Source organism: Vigna unguiculata, chromosome 5 (assembly GCF_037176805.1).
Source record: "Vigna unguiculata cultivar grain cowpea cultivar isolate G323 ecotype 2 chromosome 5, ASM3717680v1, whole genome shotgun sequence".
Taxonomy (NCBI): domain Eukaryota; kingdom Viridiplantae; phylum Streptophyta; class Magnoliopsida; order Fabales; family Fabaceae; genus Vigna; species Vigna unguiculata.
The window spans coordinates 53609161-53622597 of record NC_140796.1 but is presented as its reverse complement, the minus strand read 5'-3'; the positions used below and the strand labels follow the sequence as shown (position 1 = coordinate 53622597).

General features: G+C 30.7%; 2 protein-coding genes across 3 annotated transcripts; one reads left to right on the top strand and one right to left on the bottom strand.

Annotated features, from left to right (window-relative positions):
• Positions 1 to 814: 814 nt before the first annotated feature.
• Positions 815 to 4819, top strand: LOC114183921 (RNA exonuclease 4-like). Of its 2 annotated transcripts, none has more exons than XM_028071106.2 (7): positions 815 to 1142; positions 1596 to 1747; positions 1853 to 1986; positions 2102 to 2331; positions 2925 to 3131; positions 3494 to 3574; positions 4324 to 4819. In XM_028071106.2, exons 1-7 carry the CDS (start codon positions 1078 to 1080, stop codon positions 4583 to 4585), a joined length of 1131 nt encoding a protein of 376 aa, XP_027926907.1. In that variant the 5' UTR covers positions 815 to 1077; the 3' UTR covers positions 4586 to 4819. The 2 variants fall into 2 exon arrangements, with proteins under 2 accessions (XP_027926907.1, XP_085529393.1); XM_085673267.1 differs by having other exon boundaries at positions 1563 to 1747.
• Positions 4820 to 7253: 2434 nt separating this feature from the next.
• Positions 7254 to 8129, bottom strand: LOC114183649 (PRA1 family protein F3-like). The gene has a single exon (XM_028070731.2). The coding sequence runs from the start codon at positions 8045 to 8047 to the stop codon at positions 7481 to 7483; it is 567 nt and encodes a 188-aa protein (XP_027926532.1). The 5' UTR covers positions 8048 to 8129; the 3' UTR covers positions 7254 to 7480.
• Positions 8130 to 13437: the final 5308 nt, after the last annotated feature.

The window sequence follows — 13437 nt, the reverse complement described above, 5'->3', positions numbered from 1 at the left end:
TTTCTGGTTTGTGTTTTGGCTTCTTGTTACAAAGGATTGCATGTTGTATTAAATCAACACTGGTACAAGTTTACAGAATCCAGAGGTATCTGTTCATCAAGTACGTGCAAACTAATGATGGTATCATTATTGCTTTGTCTTTTCTCTCTTTTTTGGTAAATCTATTAGGATTAGTTCTCGTCTATCTTTCTGCGAAGAACTTGTCACAGAGAGCCATGGATTTGAGAGCAGATTCAATCAATCATAATTATCCATACAAATATAATTCCTTCAATCTCAGAAGAATTTGAAGTAATTCTAATGCATCAACTATTGTATGCAAATTTAATAAGAATTAAAATTTGTTTCGAATTCTTAACTATAATATTAGGAAAAGTCAGAAGTGATTTTAATCACGGGTGAAAATATATGGGTTATGTCAATCTCTATCTATTTTTTTAATAGCAATAGATAATGGAATTATTATCATTATAATTATAAAAATAAAAATAAATAATTTTTATATTTTTACTGTACATAATTACTTTGATTTAATAAAATGGTTAAATTTAGAAAAATAGTTAAATAAAAAATAATCATTAAAAGGTAAAATTGATAAATAATTATTTTAATTTAAAAAGTTAAGTTTTAAAGGATAAAAATGAAAAAAATGAATTTAGACATAAAAAAGAAAAAGTTATATAATAGTATAAATAAAAAATATACAGTATATCTAACCTTTTTTTTTTGTAAAAAGTGTTTAATTTTGTAGTAATAAAATTGGATTGAGACTGAAATATTAGTTTAATTGAATGTTAAATTAAAAGTATACCAAATCAGGATTTGATTTGTGATATTTGGTTTGGGGTGACTGCTCCACTTGCTGCCTACCCAGTAGCACGGTGCGTCTTGACTCAAAGCAGTGGTTGCAGCTTCTTCTTTGGTGGTGTTAGGGTTTTGGAGTAGCCGTTTACACCATCGAAATTTTCGTGTACCTATGTACGACAAAATGTTGTGATTCTTCTATCGACTCCTCTCGCTAACAGGCAAAATACAAGTCGTTTCATCGTATCTGCGTCACACCAAACCTAGCTGTGCATGCGTTTTGATTTACCATTTGATATGGACGCCGAAGCGGACTCAAGTCAAAACCCTACTCCAAGGTCAAACTGCTGCGCTTCACTTTTAATCTTTCTTTTGTTTTTGTTTGTTCCATCATGGTTGATTACCGTATTGCGTTGATCAGAAAGTCGAACCTTGTAATGAAAGAATTTAGAAGGATTTTAAAATCAAATCCAAATTTATTGTGTTTTTAAATTAGTTATTACTGCATTTTGTTCTCTGTTGTTTTTTAGAAGATTCTCTTGTGTGAACGAATATTCTGGTTAGTTTTTAATCGGTTTGTGGGGACTCTAATGTGTATCTGATATATATAATTGCCTGAGTTTTCTATTTACAGTGACTAATTAGTATCTGCAATATAGTGATTGAGGAAATGTTCCGTGCTTCTGAGTAGAATAATATATATTGAACCAGTGCACTAAGTTTTTTTTATTCCTCTGGTATAACTGTTCTTTTGCTAGTTTGTTTGAAGAATAGCTGGTTTCTTCCTACAGACACAAATGTTCGGCATGCTATAAACAATTCAAGAAGAAAGAGCATCTAATTGAGCACATGAAAACCTCGAACCATTCCGTCCATCAGCCTGCGTGTGGAGTCTGTCAAAAACACTGCAAATCTTTTGAGTCTCTGAGGGAACATCTTACTGGTAAGTCATTTGTGCATTCAATCTGTGCTGTCGACACTGTTTATTGCTTCCATGTTTTATGCTCATTGTTTATATTTTCTTGTTCCTTTTTTAACTATGATTTAGGTCCTTTGCCAAAAGGAGTTTGTTCAAAGACTTTCTCTCAACGGGGCTGTCAACTTTGCTTGGTACTATTTGATAGTCCCGGGTCTCTCATTGCTCACAGACAAACATGTCGCTTGTCTGCTCCTACTCGTCTTGTAAGTTGATAATTGACAACCTTGAGCATTTATAAAATGAATAGGTTTCTTGTATAATTTGTTATCTATTGGGATTGAGATTAGGAAGTTTATGTTATGTCTGGAACTGTTGCAGGGAACTAAAGATCTGACCTACATAGATTCCCAATTTGACTGTCAAGATTCTTCTGATGAAAACCATGCTGGCAGGGGCACTGGAGGAACAGTTGCAATGGACTGTGAAATGGTTGGTGGTGGAAGTGATGGTTCTCTGGAACTTTGTGCAAGAGTATGTTTGGTTGATGAAGATGAGAACTTAATCTTTCATACATATGTAAGACCTTTAATGACTGTTACTAATTACAGGTACTTTTAATTTGCTTCTTTGTTTTCTTTTCTTTTACAAATTACGTTTTTTAGGTTTGATAGGGAGAAGGAAATGTAAAGGAGGGAGATAGGATAGAAATATCAATGTTTCACTATTTTTTTGGGAGCAGAAATAGGGACGAGGAAGTCTTTCGTATGGGACCCTTCTCTCAAATTGGCATGAAATAGGGGGGAGAGATCATGTCTATTTTTCATTTTTTTTTTCGGACTTTCTTGAAAAGTTAACTAACGTTTTTATGACAAAAAAATATAAATAATAAATAATAAATAATTTAATGTTGAGAATAATAGAGATAAATATATATTTTTTGGATTAAATTAGTACAAGGATATTTCATATAATTTATTTACTTTTCATTCTCTGTTTCAATCATCTAAACAAATGAGGCAAATTTCTCCACTTCTCTTATTTTTATCAACCCAAACAAACAACATATTTTTCAACTACATTTATCTTTATTTCTATCCTTCATATTTCTTTATTCATTTCTATTCCCAAAATCGCATTATTCTCAATGAAAATTGAGAAAGGGAAAAGAGTGTAGGGGTTGATTTTATTTCCATATTTTCAGATATGATATAACTGGGTTGACAGAAGAACATCTCAGAAATGCGATGCCCCTTTATGAAGTTCGAGAAAAGGTATTGAAAATACTATACAATGGAGAATCCATTGGCAAAGTTCGACTAAATGGTGGAAGGGCCAAGCTTCTTGTGGGGCATGACTTAGCACACGATTTAGATTGCTTGAACATGAATTATCCTGATCATATGCTAAGGTAGATTCTTCTTGAGTAACTTAAATTGTGCTAAATCTTGCTCGGCAGAATTATTCTTGACCACACTCTTGCACTAATTTTTCCACTTTAAGGATTTATCATGATGATGAACTAAACAATTGTTAGAAATCCCTGAATTTCTTCTGTTTTTCTCCTTTTTATTATCATCTTATATAAGGTATTATGCTAAACATGTTTCCAGACTTAAAAGATCTATCTATTCAGAACCTTTTTTCATTATTATATTGGATCATGCCCAGATTGATGGAAATATCTCCTTGAATGTACTGTTTGTTGTTCGAGAGCAGATCTTTGTAATTATTGCACTCATCTTTTGCCTATGCTTTTATGTTGCATTGAAGAGACACTGCAAAGTACCGTCCGTTGATGAAGACAAACTTGGTCAGCCATTCGCTCAAGTATCTCACCCGAACATATCTTGGGCAAGTTAATTCTTAACTCAAATCTTTTTCTGTTTGAAACTTCTTCTTCCAGCTTATAGTTTTCCTTGTATTTTAAAAGTCAAATTACAATTGTTCAATGGCTATCATTTCAATTTGCCCAGGATCATTGTAGATTCTATGAATGATACTTCTTTCTATACTAAAACAAAATGAAATTGGTGATCAACATTTTTTTATGTTGAGTACGACTAAACTAATTTTGAAGGACGTATTCATGTTGATTGTCAAATATAAAATGTTATAAACTAAAACAAGTTTAGTTATAAGGTTTTATTTTTTTGTGGTTTTTACTCTTCACATTTCGGTACCAAATTTTAAATCCAAACATCCTATCCTGAATCAATGAGACAACAGTGGTGGTGGTGGTGGTCTGACGGTGCTAACGAGGGAAATTGTGACGACAGTGGTAAACTGGTGGCAATTAGGAGGTGGTGGGTGATAGTTCTAGTGATGACAGTTTACATGGATGGTTGAGGAGGGATGCGAGATACTGAATAGCTTGTTCTTCATTTCTTTATACTAAAAGCCATCATAAAGCAAAACCTTATTTTTAAAGGCAGATAAAAGTATTTCAAAACCAACTAAAAATCAATTCAGCTCCATTTTAGTCAAATGAATTTTGTTTTGAATTTTTATTTGAAAGTCCAAATTTAAATACTTACCTGTTTAATCTTAAAATTACGATAGTTAACTGATGACAATAATTTTCTATTGTTTTTGCTTTACAGTTATGATATCCAATCCGGCACTCATGACCCGTATGAAGATTGTATTTCTGTGATGAGACTATACAAAAGAATTCGAGCTCAAATTCATCCAGAGGAAGAAGAAGACCATGGAACATCGACTCCGAGTAACAGGATTGTTGGCATGCCTGATTGCTGGAGATCCAAGGAACTTGACAACCTCACTCCAGATCAACTCTATGCCATGTCAAGATCGGATTACAAGTGTTGGTGCTTGGATTTGAGGTCAAAATTGCCAACCTGAATTTATTTCATCATTAAATTTGTCCGCAGCATCATATCATAATGCTTATTTCTTCAGAAACTATGGGAATGGGCTGCTAAAATATTTTGCAGTGATATTTTCAGTGCATATCTTTCTAACGCATCGTGTGATGCTCGGGACAAGAAAACTGTTGAGAAAAAGATAGGTGGTTATGATGCTTTTGTGAATATCTAACTTTTGGTTCAAACCAAATAAAGGCGACCTTTTTTAGAATCAAGACTTTCCTACCTTTCTCATCATAATAAAGGCTACCGACACAAACGTAAACTGATTTAAGGCTTGTTCTAGATCCAATTTCAACGGAGCCACTTAGATCTAAGTTGCTGATTGGTACAAAGAGTTTTCATTTTCAAATATAAACATGTTAAGTTACTATTTAGTTTCCTTTCAAGAAATATATTTTCTTTCTTTACGACGGGAAAATTATTTACTTGGTATTAATGGGAAAGCTTCATTCCTGAGTATGAAGGTGAACAATGTTTTATCCTTGTCTATTCCTTTGGTAGAAGAACCTTCAGCTTGAAAAACAAGGGTCTCCATTTATTTAGGTATTTTCAACTTGTGATTATTAAAATCTGAAATTATATCAAGCGGATTGATAGGTTATATTTTTTCATATATGGTTTATAGTCATGGTCATGGCATAGTTATGGTCATTGAGAGATTGTGGTTCTATATGGTTATATAACATTAGTCTTACACATATAAGACCTTAGACACCACTTTTACACCAAAACCTTAAGGCAATGTTGTTATGGGCCTTTATTCTTATATAGTGTTTAACTTTGTCTTTTCTATCCAATGTGGGACTTTGACTCACACTTGGACTATTCCCAACATCTCCCCTCAAGGGTGAGTCCCTTATTTTTTTTTCTTTTTCATATGGTATATTTCCCTTCAGGTATGAGTGACCCCTTTGGTTATGGTTATGCGGTCAGTCACATCGATGACCCCTTTTTGACCCCTTTGGTTATGGTTATGCGGTCAGTCACATCGGTGACCCCTTTTTGTTTATGGTGGTGGTTATGCGGTCAGTCACTCCGAACCATCGGCTCTGATACCACTGATAGGTTATATTTTTTCATATATGGTTTATAGTCATGGTCATGGCATAGTTATGGTCATTGAGAGATTGTGGTTCTATATGGTTATATAACATTAGTCTTACACATATAAGACCTTAGACACCACTTTTACACCAAAACCTTAAGGCAATGTTGTTATGGGCCTTTATTCTTATATAGTGTTTAACTTTGTCTTTTCTATCCAATGTGGTATTTTCAACTTGTGATTATTAAAATCTGAAATTATATCAAGCGGATATCTTTGTCAATTGCAACATAAAATCTCTCGACCGTCTATTTGATTTAATATGAGAGCAATTTTTACTGTATATTTAAAATATACTATAAATTATAAATTTTAGTTACATGTTTGTTATGTAATGTACATAGGTCAAAATATACATATCTTACGATAAATTGTAGATTAAGTAAGCTGCTTTTAATTTTGAACAAAGTTCTAATTTTCTTTTGTAAACGATATAAATAATATTTAATACGATAAAATTTAATGATATAAAAAAAAGGGAAAATAATGGTTTTTGTAATAATAATAATAATAATAATATCATAAAATATAAGTAATAAATGATAACGATTATTATAATAGAAATTACCATCATTGTCAATGATGTATGCATAATTGGTAAACCAAAATAGTGACAGCTGTAACAATAACAATAGTGACACCTATAATAAAAGTGGCGATAACTATGTAAGAAAACGGTGATAACAAAAATAACGATAATGCTTTTAATGGAATGGAGGTATAAGAGTAAGAGAAAAGTAAATTATTCTCTCCCATTACTTTTATAAAAAAAATCTTTCAGTGAAAAATATTATACACTATAAATTAAGTTATACAACAGAATAAGGAAAATCATATTCTATTCGCGTACCAAAAATAATGTAGGTATCATTATTATTATATAAAATAAATTTTTAACAACTAAATTTTAATAATTTTATTTAATAATCAAAATGTCATCTTTAAAATAATCTTCAATTTATAATTTTAAATTAATTAAAAAGATAACAACTCAAATTATAAGAAAATATTATTAATCGTCAACGTATCATTTTTCATATTATTATATATCATGATCATGATTTAAATGACATAGAATGCCGGCATTGGTTAAGTTCGTTCCTCACATGGCACACGTGCTAACTCAAAAGGTTTCGATCTATTTCGTTGAATATATAAAATGTTCAGTAAAAGATCAATTACTATATTAAGACTGATGAAAGTACTAAAATCATACTCACCAGCTGAATCGCGCATTTAAAATAAAGAAAATTCTAAAGACAAATGTAATCACTGATTATGCCCCAAAACTTTAGTTAATAAATTGTAATCACAGAAAGTCTGAAATTATTGCCATTGATTACTGATTCCAACTTGTCAACTGGGTAACCCAAATGCACAAAAAAAAATAAAAATGGGAACTTTGTGATTGTTCCTCTTGCCGACATGTCAATTAGTTATATGTCTCAATTTCAAGTAACGAACTAACCCTCTTCTCACAGAAGCAAGAATGAGATATCACAGAAAAAAAAAGGATAAAATTTATAATTCAACTAAATTAAACGTAAGCAATGAATTTCATTCAGTTCAGTTCATCCATAGCACCCAACATCTTTAGCTTCACAAATTCCAAACCTCCCATTCAAAAAGGGCAACAAAAAAAAAAAAGCATAAAACTGAAAGAGAAGGAAGAAGCTGAACAGAACCTAAAATTATTTACTGAATTGACCAAATAAAAAAATTCAGAGAAGAGAAAAACACGAAGCGGAAGGAGAAGATTGGGGATCAAGAAAGAGGAGCACCGGGATGAGGAGGAGGAACGAAGCGGGCAGTGGCCTCTTCTTCGTCGTAGAACAGATCATCGGTTCTTCTGAAGGCGGCGTGCGCCACCACCAAGACGGCTCCGATGAGGAGCGCCAACAGGATGTTAGGGACAGCGCCGGTGAGGAGGAGGAGGGCGATGGTCAGCACCGCCATGACGATGAGCACGACGCGGTCGCTGATCATCCGGCCGAAGACGACGAGCGGCTCGTCGCGGAGGAAGTAAAGGAAGAGCCACGCCGCCACGAGCACCACGAACACGATCAGCGATATTGGATGCCAGAGGAGACTGAGGAAGAGCACGATGAGCACCACGATGGCGTAGTTCATCTGGAAGTAGCCGACGTTCTCCCGCACGCGCCTCACGGCGTCGGAGAAACCTGCCGGAAGGGCGAAGGAGTGGAAGTCGAACATGACCTTCCATGGTCGGCGCGTGGCAAGCCCTTCCTTGACCCGCTGCTTGGCGCGTGAGATGAACTCGAGGTTGGTGGAAGGTGAAGAGGAAGTTGGGATTGTGCCGTAGTTGGTCATCGTTGCTGAAATGAAACACTTCTTTCTTTCTTTCCTTCCTTCCTTGGGTTTTCACGAACAAAGCAAAGATAAACACTCTTACATTATTAATAAAGACGCCAATAAAATAAAATTTTTATTTTTTATTATTACTATTATTCTTATAAATTAATGCATTATTTTAATTGTAACGTGCCTCAGGGTTTGTCTTCATTTCTGGGGCACCTTCTCATTACAAATGCATTTCAAAATTAACCAAATTTGTTTCTTAGTTTCACTTTTCAATCGGTAACAATCTAAAACACAATTTTTTAAATCATTTTTTTACAAATTTGTCGTGTTGTGGATTGAATAGTGTTTGCTTTTTCGTCTTTATGGTCTCTATTTTGAACTCATAGGTATATATAATCTGGATAAACCTAGATTGAACTCAACAAAAGGAACTATTATATTTTTTTTTTATTAGTAATTTCCACATTCGCAAAATTTTTTCTATAATAATGGAAGCAAAGATAATTAACTAGGTCATCTATATAACTAATGAATGCATATTCTTTTTCAACTGAAAGTGTTGAATTGAGGTTATTTTCAGTAAGATATTGGTTCATACAGAGTTAATTCTATGATTATGTTTAAGAGAAGTGATATTATGGGTTATATTTATTTTTCCATACATGAATTATAATTATAGTCATTGAAAAATTGTAATTTTATATAATTATATGACATTAATTTTATGGATATAAGACATTTGATATTATTTTTACATTAAAAATCTCAAAATAATAATATTATAAACTTTTTAACTTTATTTATTATATCTAATACGAGACTTTTCCCTTATAATTTCACTGTTTCCAACACATATTTAGTACAAAATTGTTTAAGTTCAAAAAACACCAATTCATTAGTGGTAATTTGTTAGTTGGTAAACAAGTTAAATAATGATAATAATAAATAAACGAAGTAACATAAATAAAGCCTGATCATTTGTGCATTAGATTTTATGTGCATTAGATTTTATGCAAAAATTTTGTAAGAAACTCAAATTCTATTTAACTATTTATCACGGGAAGCAATAGAAAGAAAAAAACTATATTTTTTTGTTACTTTTGGTGTAAAACTATTACACTCACAATTAATTAAATGTTAAGTCTGACTTTAAGATAGTGATTATAAAACAACTATATTCTCATTATAAGTAAAAATTATTCGCACACAATAAATATTTTGTGAGTTTTAATGGGATCTAGTTTTAAAAAAATATTGAGTGTATATATTTAAAAGTATACAGTTTAAATCAACGATTAAATAATTAATAATTAAATTTAACGACCCATTTTAAAATCACATAGTTTTAGTTTGGGATGAAGTACTAAAACTTTTTTTTTTAAATATAAATATTAAAAGTAAGGACTACACATATAAATTAATATAATTAATATATTTTTTAAAAAAATTAATATACTTTTTATATATTTGACACCTTAAAAAATTTATATTCATTTTGAATCCCAAATATATATTTTTCTGAAGATTCATCATTAAAAAAAACAAATAAGATTGGGTCATTCAAATGACATTTTCAAGTGTTAATTTTATTATTTAACTTGGTTATTTATGAAATTAAGTGATATTATGGATTGATTGATGTCAGATAAACTGATCTTCATTTAAAATAAATGCTTATAAATGATGAATATATGATATATATTAACAAATATATCTTACCTTCTTTGAGTTTTTAAAATATATAGATTATAATTTTGGATGGTGAGAAATTAAAAAAAATTATTCATATAAAACATACAAAAGTATATAGGACGAATGTTTTAAACTTATCTTGACCTATCAAAACTTAGATGGGTAATGGAAAGACTTGATATAAGTTAAATGTTAGTCTTTCACAAAACATACTTCATACACAACTTTCAAAATATATCAATACAATTTTTTAGTATAGTTTTTTTTTTTTTTACGTAGATCCTTGATTTTTTTTTAAGTTTAAATCTATTTATTGAAATATGTCATGACTTGATTTATGAACTGAAATTATTGTGTAGATTCTCGATTGCTTGTCTTTTTATTTTTTATTTATGTAAAACATGTTGCAATTATACTTTATATATAAATATATGAGTTAGGACCTGAAAGTAAAAGAGAATAGTATAAAAGTTTATTTTTAATATTTTTGGATGAATAATTATATGTTCGTTATATTATTCTTATTGAATAACTTTTAGTTTTACAAACTTGTATTCATTACTAGTTTTGTGTATGAATTTTATTTAAGTAATGGTATTACAATTGTTTTTGGTAACAACTTTCTAATTAAAACCTTATTGAAAGTGATATATATTGTGGGTTGTGATAGAATTGTAATATATAGATGTTAACAAATAAAATTACGACATGAAATAGTTGGATAAGCATTATATATTCATATTTATATTGCTATTGCTATCTAATGAAACGTGTCTATGCATCTAGTTATTTGACTTTTATCATAAAAGAATAACTTTTTTTTCACTCGACCTAATCCTATTCCGTGAATATGTAACTTATAATATATTTATGTTATTTTTTATGAAGTAGAAAGGGAACGATGCTACCCATAGATTAAATATATATTCCGATAGAGAGATATTAGGTACAGGAATGATTGGTTATTACACACTTTATTTATTTATAATATTAAATACAGGTTCTATTTTAAGTTTAACAATTCACTCTAATTAAACAAATTCTTTTTTTAAACACTGGACAAGACCACTAACATTCAAACATTTACTCATCTATTTCTATCATCTTTATTCATTTTCCGATTTTCCTTTTTATTGCACTATTAATTCAAATAATGTATTAAAATTTCTGACTTTATGAATAAAATTGTTAATTTGGTCCAGCTCGATTTAGTGTTCTTTCACGTAGATTTGAGTTTAAAAAGTTCACAAGAAAAAAAAAATCTTCCATTAAAGAAGTTAAGAAAGGTCAAAAACTTCACAAAAATTCGCCGGATCGAATTGAATAGATTTTTCTAGTCGCATTTTTTTTTCGCGGTATTTGTTCTTTATCGGTCTCACACCAGTATTTAGTTTTTGATGGAATTTACCGTCCGATTGAAATTGTATTCCCAAACAACCCGACTCGCCGACAATGTTTCGTGATGCGTCAGGATCCGGACACAACGGTGCTCTTATCTTCTTTGGCGCCCCCTCTTAAGAGACTTGGACTCGGTCCGCTACTGAAGACGCTTTTCCAAAATACTAAAAATGATCGATTCTCATTATGATCGAATTGAAATGTCTGAATCGTCAGAAATGTCTGGATCGTAAAAAATGTCTGGATCATCAGTCCCGATCGTCAATCCGGATCAGAACTTTTTTTTACCCTTAATTTAAGAATCTCCTATGAAGACTGACCATGAGACATTGCCCAGATTAACCGCTCTATTTACGAATGAAGTCAGTATACTATTGTAAACTGGGAATGAGGTTTATGTATATAATTTAATGTGCAACTAACTTAAAGCATTGGACACTAAAAGAAGGGACATATGGGTTGTGTGGATGAGAGACCAGACCACATTACATTGAACTAACCAACGTTGGAGGGACGGCAAAGTAACCAATTACCAAAGGCCACGTGTCCAAATGGTCCCTCGAGAAGAACGTTCTCAAACATATCTTTCCTTTTTCTTCCAGAAAAGGAAGAGAGTTCGTCAAACACAACTTTTTTTTTTCTTTTGCTTCAATGATCAATTCTTCATCATTCATCCATCATCTAACCTTTTTCCTCCTTTGCTTCGCTGTCCAGATACTAACTCATAAACCTTTTACCAGTTTGATCGGTCCAAATTATCTAAATTAGTCAAAGCTTGAAAAACCTAAAATACGTTACAATTTTAAAACATAAAATAGTTGTATTAAAGTCTTTTTCATTAAAGATAAAACTGATATATATTGTTAGGAATAATCTAAGTACGAGTCAAAAGTCTCACATCAAATAAAATAATAAAATAGACAAAGTTAAATATTATGTAAGAAAAAAAACTCATAACATCATTACCTTCGAGTTAAAATGATGTCAAATGTTTTATATATATATATATATATATATATATATATATAATACCAATGTCATATAACCATATAAAATCACAATCTCCCAATGTCTATAACCATAATCTTATAAGGTTAACCCATTATACTAATTAGATATTCGATACTATCAGTTTGACACGAGTATTTAATGATATAATCAATATATTTACTTCCTCAAAATCACTTCATGCCGGCCATTTAGATAAAAACTAAAATAGAAAAAGGATGACGAATATTATATTTTTTCATATCCGATGAACGTGTAAATGGAGTGAATATATTATCTAATAAAATATTGACATCGTGGTTTAGGGGTATGAATATATAGTATAATTTCGCAATTGGATCTTTGCATGATCGGTAACAACTAAAGACAGATGTCAGAATAGGTTTAAAATTTTGGAAATGAAAATAGGTTCTTCATCTTTTATATAAGTTTGGTTTTTTCTAATAACTTATTAATTATTTTGAAGAAAATCATAACCTAAAGTCATATTCACCTATGTTTCTTGCACTCCTCTTCCATTAACAGATTCAAACTAACAATCATTCATGGCACAAGTTCTTATGCTTCTGTGGCCATGGAAGCTTGCTTTATTTCTGAAACTAATTCCCTAATAATGAAGCACATGACGAATATGGTAGCACAATGATGAACAACCCTAACATAACTTTTCAGACTTGCCTGTTCAATGCTTAAAGAAACAGACATCATGTTATTCAAACTTTAAGGATTTGTGCTTCGTGTTTTTCCTTTTTTTTCCTTTTTTTTTTCTGTATATTCATATAGTTATATGTGTCTCTATCTGTCAGGTTTTTAAAGAGGGTATTAACGGGAAGAACAAACACCAATAAAACTTGAATCAAATCACATAAGACATTGACACTACTCTCAATTCAAAACCTTAAGACAATGATTTTTTGGGTCTTTATCTTTATATAATATTTTACTTTCTTCTTTTTCTTATTTTTAGTTATTGTGAAACTTAAACTCACATTTGAATTCATAATATTATATTATTATATGTGGCTGGCTAACATTTTTAGGAGTTAAATAATAATTTTTTATAATTATTCATATGAGAAAAAATTACAAAGAACTATAGGACAAAAATTTTGTATATCTTTTATAATTAAAATAGTGAAACATGTGATTAACAATTCAATGGCAAAGAAACAACCATAATGATTAATAGATAGATACTTCAACTTTAATGAGAATCAAACAATAAATACTTTTAATAAATTGACTACGTAATATTTAAAATAAAATTAATAGGACGCAATCTTTATAACAAACTAAGATTG

Coding starts and splice junctions, on each gene's coding strand:
- LOC114183921 (XM_028071106.2), top strand. CDS start 1,078: ATGCGTTTTGATTTACCATTTGATATGGACGCCGAAGCGGACTCAAGT. Junction 3,132..3,493: donor TATCCTGATCATATGCTAAG/GTAGATTCTTCT, acceptor GTTGCATTGAAG/AGACACTGCAAAGTACCGTC. Junction 3,575..4,323: donor CTCACCCGAACATATCTTGG/GCAAGTTAATTC, acceptor TTTGCTTTACAG/TTATGATATCCAATCCGGCA.
- LOC114183649 (XM_028070731.2), bottom strand. CDS start 8,047: ATGACCAACTACGGCACAATCCCAACTTCCTCTTCACCTTCCACCAAC.